Source organism: Lissotriton vulgaris, chromosome 5 (genome assembly GCF_964263255.1).
Source record: "Lissotriton vulgaris chromosome 5, aLisVul1.2, whole genome shotgun sequence".
NCBI classification, from domain to species: domain Eukaryota; kingdom Metazoa; phylum Chordata; class Amphibia; order Caudata; family Salamandridae; genus Lissotriton; species Lissotriton vulgaris.
This window is the reverse complement of record NC_141693.1, coordinates 1,524,745,778-1,524,762,685: the sequence shown is the minus strand read 5'-3', so window position 1 is coordinate 1,524,762,685 and position 16,908 is coordinate 1,524,745,778. Positions and strand designations below refer to the sequence as shown.

At 44.9% G+C, this 16,908-nt stretch overlaps 1 protein-coding gene across 1 annotated transcript in view; it reads right to left on the bottom strand.

The window, feature by feature from the left end:
• The window catches only part of PROK1 (prokineticin 1), a 369,657-nt gene extending 355,882 nt beyond the window's left edge, over positions 1 to 13,775 (bottom strand). The window contains exon 1 of the mRNA XM_086923595.1: positions 13,626 to 13,775. Coding sequence (XP_086779721.1) covers positions 13,626 to 13,703 — 78 coding nt within the window. The 5' untranslated portion in view covers positions 13,704 to 13,775. The remainder of the gene's footprint in view (positions 1 to 13,625) is intronic.
• Positions 13,776 to 16,908: the final 3,133 nt, after the last annotated feature.

Here is a 16,908-nt window from a genome sequence, read left to right as displayed (position 1 = left end):
CCGGGATATGAAGTCCCGGAGCGGCGGGCGTGACTGATGGAAGCGGTGTCTTTAATCGCCTGATGTTAACCTTGTGGCTATGCGCTCCTCTTGTGCCTCGATCCTCTTAACTTCCAGCAAATATGGCAGGTATGGCTTTCAGGTCCCCCCGCTCCACCAAGGGCTTGCTGTTTATCTAGCCCCTCCTGGCGCGTGTTCCGCGTCACGGAACGCGCCGCCGCAAAGGCTGCCGGGATATGAAGTCCCGGAGCGGCGGGCGCGACTGATGGAAGCGGTGTCTTTAATCGCCTGATGTTAACCTTGTGGCTATGCGCTCCTCTTGTGCCTCGATCCTCTTAACTACCAGCAAATATGGCAGGTATGGCTTTCAGGTCCCCCCGCTCCACCGAGGGCTTGCTGTTTATCTAGCCCCTCCTGGCGCGTGTTCCGTGTCAGGGAACGCGCCGCCGCAAAGGCTGCCGGGATATGAAGTCCTGGAGCGGCGGGCGCGACTGATGGAAGCGGTGTCTTTAATCGCCTGATGTTAACCTTGTGGCTATGCGCTCCTCTTGTGCCTCGATCCTCTTAACTTCCAGCAAATATGGGAGGTATGGCTTTCAGGTCCCTACAATAATGATCCCCTGGAACTCCCAGCCAATGCCTCTTGTATTGAATCCAGCGTGGTGCCAGGTAGTTGGGCAGATAGATACATAGGCTCGCAGCAGGTGGTATGCCTGACCATTAACCATCCCTTTAACCATGATACACCTGCCCTGATGGTCAGTACTCAATGAGTGACCACCTTAGTGAGATGCTGGTGGATGAGGATAGCTACCCCCGGAAATATTTAGTGTAGCCTGCATGGTATAACCTATTATATCCATATTAGGCCAAAAAAGTGCATTGGGTACCTAGGACATGAGTATCTTGCAATAGGAAAATATCAGGTGCATGGTGCTTTGCAAACCCCAGGACTGCGCTGTGTCTAATACAGTCATTAAGGCTGTTGACATTTCACGTCAATAACTCAAAAACCGGCATGGCAATGGAATTTCATATTGGCCCTTGTGAGGAAAGGGTGCATCCAGCAGGAATTAAAAGAAGAGGTTGCAGCTCGTCTAATCTAAAAACAAACCCACAAGGCCAAACTGGCCAAACCAACCTAAACAGTCCCCCCAACCACCCTCCCCACCCCATACTTCCCCCAGAAGCATCTTTCACCCCCAAACAGGACTACAAACAAAAGAAGGCCACCTCATGGGGCACACACACCACGTCCTTCCATTGGAGGAGTCAATTGGAAGAAGAATATAGTGCTACTGACTCAAGAGAACAGTGAAGTTTTATCAACATTGACTAAGTCCCCTAGAAAGCCAAGTCTCAATATTTCCTTTTTATCCTAGGATACAGACGTTTGTGCCTCAGAGGTCACCGGAGTATCTGGTCCAGTTACAGCGGCCGCCTACCCCATGGGGTCTCATGAGGGGCTTGGTATATCTGCATGGGTGTAATCAGGGGACCCCCCCCCCCCATTCCACCTGCCCTGCTTGCTACACCCGATTCGTTGACACTAGCAAGGGCACCGATTATTGGCAATAGTTTCTTTGTTGGATGGGCGCTCTTCACAGGGAGGTAGCGCATTATTTCACAAGGGTCTAATCGCCATGACCCATCCTATGTCGCCTCGGGGGTGTCAAAGAAGCAGGATTTTGAGGCATTAATGACTGAGATGGGCAGGGGACAGGACAATGTAGCCCACGTTCATCATTCTAAGTTTTGTTTCACAGGTTCAAAGAACCGGCGCTGGTGCTACACAAGACAAGTGTAGTCTGGGAAGAGTAGGATCAGGGATGATTGGATGGTTGTGGGGGCCAACTCACAGGCAAAGTTTAGGACCACATGTCTATCTTTCAAAATCCTCGCGATCACTGGTCATGGAGGTGCTTCATTTGGAGAAGCTGATGCCAGCGATCTATGGGCTCACTCTACCACAAAACACGACAGGATCCACTTTTCAAGAAAGTCTGCAGGAATTGTCCCCTCAACCCCAATCAGCAACCCCACAAACTGGAGGTTATTCTGCTGGGCCTGATTTTCTGCATCTTCTGCCCAGATCTCCAGATTACAGGATGCCCTCGTGAGGTAGGTTATCTCTGCTTTTATAGTGGAGACAGAGTCCTCCAAGTCTGCAATGCTTCCTTCGAAGCCTGCAACACAGTCCGCCAAATAGTGCAGATCCTGGCACAAAAGAGCCACATCAACACCAACCTCACCGATCTTAGTTTCCAGGGCAGATCAGGAGGCTTGGATAGCCAAGAGAATGTCATTTGTACTTGGCGAGCCCTTTGTATGAGAGTGTGAGAGAGATTCAACAGTGCTCCGTTGGGACACACGTGCCTGATGGGTTGTGTATTCATTGATCTATGAATGTGTGGGAACAGTGGATACACTCCCTTTCCCCTTAATGGCCCGGGAAGCGAATGGGCCAACAGACAACAAAAGCTCAGTCCCGTGTTCTGATCACCAGCAAGAGCCCCCACTCCAAGAAGCCAGCTATTGGTGTGCCTTAGGCAGAAGCACAGCAGAGAAGTGCAGCATCGGGTTGGGAGGCCGTGGCATGATCTGCTTGTGTAGGGGTGTTCCTTCCGTGGCAGCACGAGTAGTCGGGTCCCCCAAGCCTTGACTGGTGGGATCCCAGGGCCCCATGCATAGACTAGGAGGGCAGGGAGGAGAAAAGAAGGAGAGGCCCCTCCAGCTCAATATGGCCTACCTGAAGGTCTCATGGTCTTAGTGTCCTCCGTATATGGGGTCTTGGCATGAAAGAAGGTAGTATTTTGCCCTACAATGCCCAGCAGATTAAATTGCCTCTTCTTACACCAGCCGCAGTAACCGTCCGGGAAGTGGTAGCACCAGAATGGCCCCCACCATCAAGGGGGGGGGGGGGGAGTTGAAGGCCGGGAGGCCTCAGGCAAGATGCAGCATGTCATGCTCATCACAGCAAAGTCAGGCCCCCAAGCGGCGTGTTCTGACATGCCAGGAGATCAGTGCTGGGGCTCCGCAGCCAGCTATGGCCCCTGCAGACTCAATGCATTCAATAGTCTACTTGGGAGCCGTGGTTCACATCAGCCTGGCCCCCTAAACAGAGTGGTCCAACTGCTGCACAAGCACATTCAACATGGCCTGTAGCCGGCACTGGGAATCCATGGTGGGGCACTGCCAGCCACAGCTGCTGCCCTGAGGAAGAATGCACAAAAATGAGGCCCCACCACTCACGATGCCTCTGGTAGGGTTCCGCAGTCAGCCAGTCTCATCTGCGATCTTAGCACTCCTGCAGTCTCTGTGACTCCACGGGCTATGCTCCTCTCATCGGATGATGCAGCCAACGGTACAGGCCCTATGCGTGTTGTGCCCTAATCCGGTCTGCTCCCCAGCCTCCAGGAGGCCTCCGAGCGGTGGCTGGGTGACAACAACAAGTTCCCTGGGATCAGGGGGTTAGTAAAAAATGTTGGGCCCCACAGGGATCAAAAGGCAGACGTCAGCACCTGGATAGAAATGGATTCAGCTCCTGGGAGCGACAGCTAAACAGAGGTACTTCCGCCTTCTTGGCCAGTCAGGCCACGCCCCCAGTAACATTTTATTTTTAAGAGAAAGCACACCTGTGATCCTGCCCTCTCAAAAGCCCTTTCTTCCTGCTCCTTTCTAATGAGTTATCATTTTCACTGCCTCATTCCATCCCCCATACCCTATAAAATGATCTATTCATCTTCTAGCAGCAGCTTCCTACCTGTTCCTGTCTCTTGTTGCTTCCTACCTCCTTCAAGACTTGGGGCTGACTGTCTTCCTGGTTATCCGGTCAGAGCAGCAATGATGGATGAGGTGAGTGGGCATAACGGATCAGTATCTAAATATCGAGGGACCGAATATCGACTTACCAAAATATCGACTCCAAAATATTGAGGGACAGAATATAGAATGCCTATCTACAAACAGGTAAGGACTAAAATATCGATTCCAAAATATAGAAAGTTAAAATATAGTTAACTTAAATATCGATTTTTTTTAAATGTATTAAAAATACTATAAAAGTAATTAAATAATAAACACAATTAAATAAAACATAGTTAAAATAATGTAGAAAAGCTTAAAATGTAAAAATAATAAATGGAATGTAAAAAAATGTTTTTAATATGTATTTACTTAATAATATAAAATACTTATTAATCGTAATTATAAAATATTTAGAACATTATTAAAAATATATTGACATATATATAAATAAACATATTATTTAAATATAAAAATAAATAATATATAATATATAATAATTAAAATAATTAAAGTAATAATTTTATATTAATAATAATGAGTGCAACAGTAGTGAAAGCGTTGGATAGCGTAGGGGTAAAAATTAGTATTCCCACTCCAGTGAGTACAACTGTAGGGAAAACGTTAGATAGCGTAGGGGTAAAAAATTACTATTCCCACTCCAATGAGTGCAACAGTAGGGCAAGCGTTGGATAGCGTAGGGGTAAAAATTACTATTACCATTCCAGAGAGTGCAACAGTAGGGAAAGCGTTGGATAGAGTAACGGTAAAAATTACTATTCGCACTCCAGTGAGTGCAACAGTAGGGAAAGCGTTGGACAGCGTAGGGGTAAAAATTACTATTCCCATTCCAGAGAGTGCAACAGTAGGGAAGCGTTGGATAGCGTAGAGGTAAAAATTACTATTCCCACTCCAGAGAGTGCAACAGTAGGGAAAGTGTTGGATAGAGTAGGGGTAAAAATGACTATTGCCACTCCAGAGAGTGCAACAGTAGGGAACGTGTTGGATAGCGGGAGGGTAAGAATTACTATTCCCACTCCAGAGAGTGCAACAGTAGGGAAAGTGTTGGATAGAGTAGGGGTAAAAATTACTATTGCCACTCCAGAGAGTGCAACAGTAGGGAACGCGTTGGATAGCGGGAGGGTAAAAATTACTATTCCCACTCAAATCGTCGTCAAATTGCTTTATTCGATTTTTTGTTTAAAACCATAAAAGCATACAGTTTAAAAATACAATCATAATTTAAAAACAACAGACATTTTTAAAATGGAACATATTATCTATAGGTTAAACAGAGATTGCTACCCCTGTGAATGTAATCATCTAAATAGAATACATGGTATACACCAGCCTAATATTGACAGTTTTTATGTAACGTGAAAGGGTTGAATTGGGAAAAGTTGCTATACTTAAAACTGCTTTGCGGTAAAACAAATCGATTAAAGGGAGGGATACTACTCTCATCATTAGGTGAGCAAAGTCTATGACCCATCTCAGTGTTAATACCAACAGTTTGTTTCCGGAAGGGGGTATATGATTCACTCGGATAAAAATCGTGTAGGTCCCAAGTTGTTATGGGGCCATCACCTTCTTGGGGCTGCCAGGATTGGAGATAGGGAACTACTTGTCTGCTCCTAAATCTAATTAGAACCAAGTCGCCACAAATATCTTTTCGAAGGGGACCCAACCAACCCACTCTCCTCACGCTGACTATCCTGCCATCAAGGTTATGGGGTAAGGGTCTATTTTTTGATAGCCAAAAAGTGACTTTGTTTAGCAGGTCGGAGGTTCTCTCAGGTTTTCCATGTTTCAGTGGAGGGACCCCCGAGAGAATGGACACAAATGGAGCGGCCTCTGGGGGAAGATTAATTCGAGGAATCTTAATACATTTTGATCTGGGCTTGGTATTGCAATCTATGACAGGTATGGGTGCTGCCTTCGGGACAAATGGGCGCACAGTAGGAGGGAATGTTACTTGTGTTGGGGGAGCTATGTTTTGCATAGTTTGTTTGGACAGATTGGGAAGACCAGCATGAGGCGAACAATTAGATGTTACATTGTGGGAGCATTGTGCCAGGTTGAGTTTAATAGTTTCCTCAACCCCCTTCAGTCTATCCCCCAGGGTGTTAATTTTTTCAATCAGGGGGTGGATAATAGTTTTGATCAGTTGTTCGATCATGGCCAGTAAAGCCAATTGGGAAGAGGATGCTGAATCATCTAGTTTTTTACCCGCCTCTGGAGTTAACAGAGCAGTAATAACAGGCAGGTTTATATCTGGGGACGCATTCTGTAATTTTGATGTTTTGGTTTTGGCCCCACTATCTCCGACCCCGTCGTGTTTCCTTTTAGCGGATGTGGCCTTAACGGGAGTTGTACAGTGGGCATTAGCTTTTGTGGGTGTAGGTAGAGGCCCCTGTAGACTAACGCTGCAGGCTAGCGGACTAGTGTTTGTTACCGGATGGGGTGATGTAACAAAGGTGTACCTAATATTACACATAGTATTTAATTTGTCTAGCCAGGAGAGATTAGACGCTGAATTAGATGTTTTGAAAGGGGGTTCCATGCTAGTAAGGGTATGTTTAAGCTGAGCTGTAACAACTGTACTATATGTTCGTTGGTGCCGAATTGTCAATGGCGTGCCCGTCTTATGTCTTAAGGCATAGATTCAACCAGAAGGATATATTTTGAAACCACTCCCTTAGGGGTCTAGATAACGATTTCTAGGCAGATGGAATAGTCAATGGAATAGTCAATCAGTGGTTTTACCTCCTCCTGGAAGACCAAGGGGGGTGGCCCATCCCGTCCTCCTCTGGCCTCTGAGGGCCACAGAGGGCCCGCCCTTTGCCCGGGCTTAGCCCGGCGACGCTCCCGCGCGCGTCCCACGAGGCGGGAGATAGGACGCCCTTTTCTAGCGCCTCCGGGCGCGTTTAGGGGCGTGTCCCTGATGATGGCTCCTGGGAGTTGAAGTTCTCGGGCTAGGTTTCCCCCGCTCTGCGGCTGCGCCAGATGGTTTGCGGCGCTTGCGGCGGGGGGGAATGACAGCTGGGCTGTGTGGCAGCAAACTGGGTTCCCCGCAAGGGAAAACAAGAAAAAGATGAAGCCCAGGGCGTCTGGCGTCTAAGAGGTGAGCTCCGACCTCATTGATTGTTCCCCACTCGTCTGCAGGTAGGACGCCCTTTTCTAGCACCTCCGGGCGCGTTTAGGGGCGTGTCCCTGATGAAGGCTCCTGGGAGTTGAAGTTCTCGGGGCTAGGTTCCCCCCGCTCTGCGGCTGCGCCAGATGGTTTGCGGCGCTTGCGGCGGGGGGGAATGACAGCTGGGCTGTGTGGCAGCAAACGGGGTTCCCCGCAAGGGAAAACAAGAAAAAGATGAAGCCCAGGGCGTCTGGCGTCTAAGAGGTGAGCTCCAACCTCATTGATTGTTCCCCTCTCGTCTGCAGGTAGGACGCCCTTTTCTAGCGCCTCCGGGCGCGTTTAGGGGCGTGTCCCTGATGAAGGCTCCTGGGAGTTGAAGTTCTCGGGGCTAGGTTCCCCCCGCTCTGCGGCTGCGCCAGATGGTTTGCGGCGCTTGCGGCGGGGGGGAATGACAGCTGGGCTGTGTGGCAGCAAACTGGGTTCCCCGCAAGGGAAAACAAGAAAAAGATGAAGCCCAGGGCGTCTGGCGTCTACGAGGTGAGCTCCGACCTGATTGATTATTCCCACTCCAGAGTGTGCAACAGTAGGGAAAGCGTTGTATAGCGGGAGGGTAAAAAGTACTATTCCCACTCCAGAGAGTGCAACAGTAAGGAAAGCGTTGGATAGTGGGAGGGTAAAAATTACTATTCCCACTCCAGAGAGTGCAACAGTAGGGAAGCGTTGGATAGTGGGAGGGTAAAAATTACTATTCCCACTCCAAAGAGGGCAACAGTAGGGAAGCGTTGGATAGTGGGAGGGTAAAAATTACTATTCCCACTCCAGAGAGTGCAACAGTAAGGAAAGCGTTGGATAGTGGGAGGGTGAAAATTACTATTCCCACTCCAGAGAGGTCAACAGAAGGGAAAGCGTTGGATGGATAGCGGGAGGGTAAAAATTAATATTCCCATCCAGAGAGTGCAACAGTACGGAAAGTAATAATTTAATATTCAAATAAGAATTCATTAATAATCAATGCCAATGTAAAATTCATTAAAATGTATTACCAATTACAAAATATTTCATAATTAATTAATTATAAATACCAATAAATGTTATTTATTGAAAATTAACTACCTATTCATAATTAATAAGCAACCAGTTACTTTTCAATACCAAACATCTAAGATAAAAAAATTACCAATGAATAATTAATTAACAATTAATTAATGATCAATATATATAAATATAAATATATATTTACCTAATTACAATTAAATAACTTCCCACCCTATTCCCCTATAACCCACAACCCACTCCAAATAATAAAGTAAAACAATTAAAATAATTATCAATTAATCAATTAATAAAACTTAATTACCAATTAATAAAAAATATTTACCAATTAATAATTAATTAACAATTAATTAATTATCAATACATACAAACAAAAATACATATTTACTTAATTATAATTAAATTACTTCCCACCCTATTCCCCTATAAACCCACAACCCGCTACAGAACTAAAACGCAAAATTAACTTAAAAATAATTAATAATTCATTAAAACTAATATTTCATTTACTATAAATAAATTACTTCCCACCCTATTCCCCTATAAACCCACAACCCGCTACAGAATTAAATTACGCAAAAATTAAATAACAAAACATTCATTATTTTAAAAATTAAACATACATTACACATAAAATATATATTTGTAACACATATACTAGCATACATAACACCAAAAAAAATTCGATATAATGGAAAATGATATTTTAACTTCGATATTATGGGAATCAATATTTCTTACTTTAATTTCGATATTCTAACCAACTATATTTTGGTAATTCGATATACTGTCCATTCTATATTTTGTATTCGATATTCTGGGCAGTCGATATTTCTGAATCGATATTTAGGGTGTTCACCGGGCATAACACAGCCCTCCACAGCCATGAGCACATGTAGACCATGTGCCTGTGCAAGAGAGAGACTCTTAGGAACAAGCAAGCTAGCAAGATTCATCCGTAGATTTTAAGATATCTTCATTTAGAGTGTAATCTCACTTTTGCCTCATTTTCTTGATCATTCCCATTTCTACCTACTACTAACTAGTGTTGAGTTGAACTTGCAAAATATTTCAAGGGACTCTCACAACCTTTCTCACAGAATTCAGAAAGGGACTCAAGATCTGCCTTTTCGACTGATCGCAGCAGGATCCTAGCGCCTGGATACCCTAAAGTGTGATTAGCAGCACTCTACAAATCCCGACTGACTGGTCGAGCAGGTTGAAAGTTGAATTAAACTATGCTCACACAATGAGAATCTCTCTATCTCTCTCTCTCTCTCTCTCTCTCTCATGCAAATACAATAAACTATGCAGTGCATTGTGGGAGCTCAACTTGGATTGATAAAAAGGAATGATAAACGAGGTTTATAAAGTACGTTTTCACAAAGGATTTCAGAGACGAGGGAGAGGAAAGGGAGGGCCACAGTCAGGGCCGTTTCTAGTTGCTTTGCAGCACTAGGCAAGAATTGAAAAATGCTGTCCCCTTCCTTTTTCTCCTAATTTGCTCAAGTTTTTCACTGTTTGATTTCAAATTTTAAAAATGTTCCCCCTTTTGCTGCCCTAGGCGGCCGCCTAGTCTTGCCTGATGGTAGAAACAGCCCTGGCCACAGACTTAATACAGACCTACTTGAGTGTAAAGTCCAGTCTGTTAGAGATTGGGTGACTGCTTAGTATTCACAAGACTTGTTCATAGGCAATGGATGAGCAGCATTTATTTCAATATGTTTTGATTTGCACATTTTTTATTATGAGTTCGCTGGTGCGCCTGTTTATGCTGGTAAAGAGAAAAAATGTACAATAATACATATCACAATTAGTATGTTTTCCATCGATTGGTTCCTGGTGACATCTTTGTCAAGGAGAGGGAAGCATGAATTGTTTATGATGTCAATCGGAACCCTGAGCTCACCATCCCTCCCACCTTTATCTGGTATGCGACCCCTCCTCTTTTCCACACTGGGGCTGCAGAGACCAGTGTTACTCACCAGTAGCAGCCTACTGCATGCAGGGCTAGCTTTAGTACTAGAGGCATCCAGTGTGACAATCGTTTTTGATGCCCCGCTTTTCCACCACCAGGGACCTCCTTCACCGCTGATCCCCTCAGTACCACCCTCCAGCAGTGTCTCTCATCTCTCCATAGCCCTTCTCTCTCATAACATAATGCGTATTTATAAAGCACACATTCACCCAGGACGGTAACTTATGAATTGCTGTGACAGAAGGATTTCTAGGAAAAGGGCAGTAATCCACTGAGCAATCCACATACATTACAATTCCGTGATCTGCATGGTGCGTGTTCTTTGCAGCAGGCACATTAACCCTCTGCGCTACTTTATGATGAGTCAAAGCTGCCACTAGACAAAACTCCAATATCTCTTTAGCAGTAACATTAATCACCAGTTATCTTGAGGTTTTTATTGCCGCCTGAAAACGGCTGAACGCACAAGGAACTCTGCAGCAGGTGGTTTTAAAAACGTAAATGATGTCTACACACACAGCACCCCCTTAAGTGAGTGCTCGTAGACCATGTGGGGCATCAGGAAGGTGGAAGCAATGTCAAAGACTCACCTTCCATTTCACCACTTCAGTGTCATATGATGTGAAAACTGAGGAGGGGAAACCTGTACCTGAAAGATAGAAAGCTGCCCTTTGCAAGCTCAGGGTCTGCGGCTCTGATGGCTTCACCTGTAACCGTCTAGGCAAGGACACAGGGGAAGAATGGCGGGGAGAGGAACTGAATCAAATAACGGTTTAAAGGGACAGATGAAGAAAGTGGCGATGAAGAACAGAAGGCGAGAAGCAAGCAATAGCTGAAAATAAAAAAAGGGTGTAAAAAAGTGATGATAAGAACAGCTGGGATATGGAGACACAAAAGGGGGGAAAGTTAGGTAAAAACACAAAAAGAAAGAAAGCAGTGGAAACCGACAAGGATGGGTGGAAAGGGGAGATAGGGCATGCAGCACACCAGGGCAGATCTAGTCAAGTGCGACAGAACATAAGAGAGAGAAAGGAAGGAACGAAGATCAATGAAAAATTACAGAAGGGTAAATGAAGTGAACGGAGCGACTGCAGTGAACAGGAACCACACAGTTTGAGAAGGTAATGAGAAAGAAAGCGACTTGAAGTCTAACCAAGCAGGCTCAAATGTTACTGAAATAGAGTTTGAAAACCATGTATCAGTTGCAGAGCTCTTTACAGAATCTATACGTTATCATTTCCAATCCTTCCGAGACAGTACCGTGGGTTAATTACCCATCTGTACAGATCCGTGTTACCTGCAGGTCACTGGTTCTAATCTCAGGCCGCAAACTGCAACTTGTGCAGACAAGTATCAATATCCTGCAGACCGCAGACTACAATGTCACATGCCATGAAGAATGCTCAATAGGCTCGGGCACCTGCTGCAGATATTTGTGAATACACATGTGATAAGTGTGTAGCGCGCAGTTTCCAGTTCTAGTGAGATGGCTCCCTTTCAGCACGGCTCGAACAGTGTGAGGGCTGCATGAGGAGAGCCCTACAATATAAATGAAGAGGGCTTAGAAGGCTCGGAATTCGAAATAGGTACCCATAGACGTCATCACTGTTGCACCAAACGTCCTCTCAGCCACAGACTACTGTGAGCCCCGTCCCTGCTCCACACCCCGCCGGAGCCCGGGGCCCACCGCCAAGCTTGCCGACAGTGGTGTTTAATCTACCAGTGAACAGGGCGCCGGCGCCGAACGGCCTCGCAGGTGGTCTGTGGCATGTAGGCGCTACCTCTAACCAGCCCGTGACATAAGACAAGCCGCCGTGCGCTGTAAAAAACTGAAAAGTCTCACAGCAACCACAAGCTGGGGACCACGGTTCAGACGGGAGTGGGTTTTCATTCTAGCTCATGGGATATATTAGCGCTTTATAAACTGCGCCAATGTGCATTCTGCGTAGTTTGTGTCAGCGCTTTACCATTACGAATACCGACCTGAGGGTGGGGCTTTAGATCCAGTGCCCTGCTAGGGGTGTGACGGTGTTTCTGGTACTGTCTGACTTCCAGCATGTGAGGGGAGTGAGAGGATCTTACTGGTGTGAGAGTGCTTCCAGTAGTGTGGGACTGTTTGTGAGGCGTGTGAGAGGTGTCTGTGAAGGGTGTGTGAGAGTGCTTGAGTGAGTGTGTGACTGTTAGTCTATGACGGGTGTGATTGTTGTAGATAGTGTGAAGATGAGAGAGTGCTGCTGTTAGTGGGAGACTGCTACTCTACGAAGAGTGTGCAAGTGGTGTAATACTGCTAGTTTGTGAGGGATATGGCTGTTGTTGTGGGTATTGTGGACCTGCTAGTGTGGAAGAGTTGTGAGCGGCTGGTGATAGTAGGAGGATAAGAGAGTGTTGAAACTAGCGCGAGACTGCTACTTTACGAGTAGTAGTACCAAGGTTGTCACTCGTGTGAGACTGCTACTCCACGAGCATGTGTACGTGTAGTCGGTTGTGTGAAACTGCTAGTCCGTGAGGGGTGTGAGAGTGTGGTTGGTAGTGTGAATGTGTGAGAGGGCTGTTACTAGTGTCAGACAGCTACTTTATGAGCTGTGTGCAAGTGTGTTGGTAGTGTGTGTGACTGCTAATTTGTGAGGGATGTTATAAATTGTGTCGATAATGTGGAACTCATATAGTGTGAGAGAGTTCTGAGAGGTTGTCTGTAGTGTGAGGATAAAAGAGTGGTGCCAGTAGTGTGAGGCTGCTACTTTACGGGTTGTACGTGTCACTCGTGTGAGACTGCTACTCCACGGGGCCGTGAGTGTGAGTGTCGCCGGTAGTGTGATTCTGCTACTCCGTGATGGGTGCGAGTGTTGGCTTTGGCAGTGTTTGGCCAAGCCCACTTTGCTGGAAGGACCAGCGGGTGCGGGCGGCGGCACTCTCGGCCCCCGATCTCAGCCCCCCCCCCCCCCCCCACCTCACCCTGGTGGAATGCAGCTGAAACATGCGGACATTTATTACACCTCTAAGTTTAAAGTGTAGTGTTAGTGTTGTTCCAATAAACGCTTCTTCTAGTGAAGACAAAGGTCCTCGATTAATTGAAAAGAGGTCAAGACACGTAACATCAATCACAGGACGTAAAATCGGCGACTTGGAATATAACCCGCAGGGACAACATTGCATTAATTGCGCACAGTTTGGGATTTAATAAGCTACCCTGGAGATCGATACCACGAGCATTCGTTACACACACACACGCACGTTTTCTTACAAATATATTACGATGTATATCTACATATTTGTTTTGTGTGAGTGTATGTATAAATAAATACATATAGATACTGCTCCATATCTATATATAACTAATATATCATATACATACGCAAGTGTCAGTGTGCATGTGTTAGCATCTCTTTCATTACATTACAGTCTTTCTTGTAGCAACGGCTTTGGGGAACTTTTGAGGGCCTCTAGACTCTTAGAAGAAGAACTTACTCACAAAATGTAAACACATATGAAATACAGACATACATGATAGAAAAGAGTTGAATGACACACTCGTTTTACTGAGTGAACGAGATTCCCTGCTTTCTAACCCAAGGCACAAAGTGCGAACTCACTCACACTCTGCAGTAAAGGCAGGCAGCGCCCTGCGTAACTCGCATCAGCAGCAGGAGCCGAACTCACCCCTGTGATGACGGCGCATCGCGAGGCGCTCAGCAGCAGCATCAGCAGCAGGGTGCAGACCTGCAGGGGGCAGCTCATGGCTCGCACGGAGGTGATGCTCCCTTCAGAGCTCAGGGCCAGTGAAGCTTCAGCGCCGGAGCCAGCCTCCTTATGAGCTCTGCCCGCGCCAGAGTGCCGCCGCCTCTGTGTATATCAGTCACCCACCCGACTCTCTTTACACCCACCCCCTCCTCGCCCCTGTTCAGCGTATTGCATCTGGGTATAACACACGGGAGCCTGCAACCCTTGTACACGACTCTAATTACAGGCGAAGTGTGACGTCTTAAGTCGCCTGCAATGAAGAAATGACGTTTACAATCAACTGTAATAACTTATTACAGTTGAGATCTGAGGTCACAATGGCTGTCGACAAAGCCCAATTAAAGCAGCAGTTTAAAAACAATGAAAATTAAACTTGGCTTTTCCTTCTGATCTATTTATTTAGATGAACAGTGATAAGCAGAAAGAAGACGTTTATGGTAGCATTTTTTCCATACTTTAGGTCAGGGATCTCTAATCTTTTGTATAATAAGAGCTTCTTTTGTTCAATAAAAATCCCCAAGAGCTACTAATGTAAATTAGCAGTGCTACTATAGTGGTCACTGCAGACACGATTCCACTACTTGCCACTGCATGCAGGATTAGTAGTAGTGAGCGCCTCAGTGCCTCAGGTGTGGTCACCAGCAATAATGCCCTTACGAAAGAACATCAGTAATTGGAGCATGAATAAATGTTAGACCTGGTATCATTGACGTGAGTCTCATTTCCATTTTTCACTGATTGCCTCCTCTGTTTTTGATCAGTTTTGCTGGTTTAAATGCTTTTGGGCACTGTGCCCCTGCCATTCAGTGCCACAGTGCAGGCGCTCCCCATGTTAATTTGATGTACTGATTAGTAGCTGATGTAACATGTAACTGATGTAATTTTGTAATTTCTGTGGAACCTTATGTAAAGCGCTCTGATACCTCCGGGTCTAGTCAGCGTTATATAAAACTCTCAAAATAAATAAATAAATAACCTTCGTCCCGAGCCTGAGGGGCTTTTGCAAACCGGAGACTCCCCTTTGAAAGCTACAGGGCACCAGACGCCAAAACATCACTCTGCACCCAGCTGTCGCAGTGCCACTGAGGGTGCATCTTTTGTGCTGGCCTAAACTCCCATTTGCCCTGAGCTTAAGTCCAGGGGCTTTGCTCCCGCAACCCAGTGGCCTGCTCATCATCAGCCGCCAACCGGGCCCCCTATTCCTTATTGGATAACATTGGGCCTCAGCACTCTGCACCCAGCCACTTTAGTGCCACTGAGGGTGTACCAAGAGTGCACCTATACCCTGGGGGACCCCTGAGTATAATACCAGAACATCAACTCCCACAACAAAGTACTTACCTTTAAACCGATAACCCTATTTTCCTCCATAGGTTAACACTGACTATTTTTCTATGAAAATTTTCAAAGTGTGGAGTTGGAAAATCTAAGAAATCCTTTAAAACTGTAACTATGTAACCAAAACGCTTTTACTTACCTGTTTACAGGAAATTTGCCAGTGCAGTATCCAGGTATACTGCACTGTGTAAGAAAAGTAATCTGAAAAGTAAGTGACATGATATTTTACTAAAAATCCTATACAAAGTATATGTACTGTATTCTGAAAAACATTGTATTAACAGTAACATTACTGCAACCAACTCAAAGCACATTTACAAATGCAATCCAAAATGTTTACAAACTGCATTAATACTTAAAGTATTTATTGTTTACCTGTGCCAGGCTTGCTTGGTTCTAGAAAAAATAAAAATAAAATAATATTTTCATACAAAAACAATTGGTCTGAAGTTCAGTCTTCAGACCCACCTTTATTGCTTCCAGAATTCATTGATATGTCCCTTCCCGCGACGTATGCTCCTCCAGTTTAAACCTCTTGTCCCCTTGCATATTCGAACAAAAAAAACACGGTGGCCTGAGGTTCTCGACCCAGGCACCACTTCTTTGGAATTCCCTCCCCCCAGAAATTTGCCAAATCCCCTCCTATCCCAAATTCAGGAAATCGCTTAAAACTTGGCTTTTCTCCCAGGCCTACAACTAACTTCCACCCACTGCTTCGGTCTTAAAATCCTAAAGCTAAGCACCAAGAAACCGCTGGTGAAAGTGCGCTCAATAAATAATTTTATCATATCATCATCATATCATACTGTTTACTCTTTTGGTGCTCGCAATCACTTCATCTGCTTCTGTCTACTGACTTGCGCTGCACGCGTATTTTATACAAGAATAACATTGGTTCAATAAATATATTGAAAACGTTCCAGTATGTATTCTCTGTATATTTCTCTGAGGGATCACTGAAATAATATCTAGAGACAGAATTTCGACCATCAAGAATATCGTTGACAAAATATCGACTGACAAAATATCGAGATTCTATCTTCAAACAGGTAAGTACAAAAATATCGAGTTAAAAATATCGTTTACAAAAATATAGTTTTAAAAAATATCGAATTTACTAAAAACAATGTTAAATTAAATTAATATTAAAAATTAATTACTAAAATATACTTAAAAATACTTACATTAACTTATAATAATTAAATAATTAATGAAAGTAAAAAAAATGTTTAATTCATATTTCTTAAAACATATATATATAGTAACATAATATAATTAAATAATAGCCAATATTATTAACGTACAATAACAAAAGTGTAAAAATGTCTATTCCCACTCCAAAGAGTGCAAACATAGGGTAAGCGTTGGATAGCGTACGGGTTAAAATTACTATTCCCACTCTAGTGGGTGCAACAGTAGGGAAAGCGTTGGATAGCGTAGAGATAAAAATTACTAACCCCACTCCAAAGAGTGCAACAGTAGGGAAAGCGTTGGATAGCGTAGGGGTTAAAATTACTATTCCCACTCCAGTGAGTGCAACAGTAGTGAAAGGGTTGGATAGCGTAGGGGTTTAAATTACTATTCCCACTCCAGTGGGTGCAACAATAGGGAAAACGTTGGATAGCGTAGAGGTAAAATTTACTATTCCGACTCCAGTGGGCGCAACAGTAGGGAAAGCGTTGGATAGCGTAGGGGTTAAAATTACTATTCCCACTCCAGTGAGTGCAACAGTAGGGAAAGCGTTGGATAGCGTAGGGGTTAAAATTACTATCCCCACTCCAGTGGGTGCAACAGTAAGGAAAGCGTTGGATAGCGTAGGGGTTAAAATTACTATTACCACTCCAGTGGGAGCAACAGTAGGGAA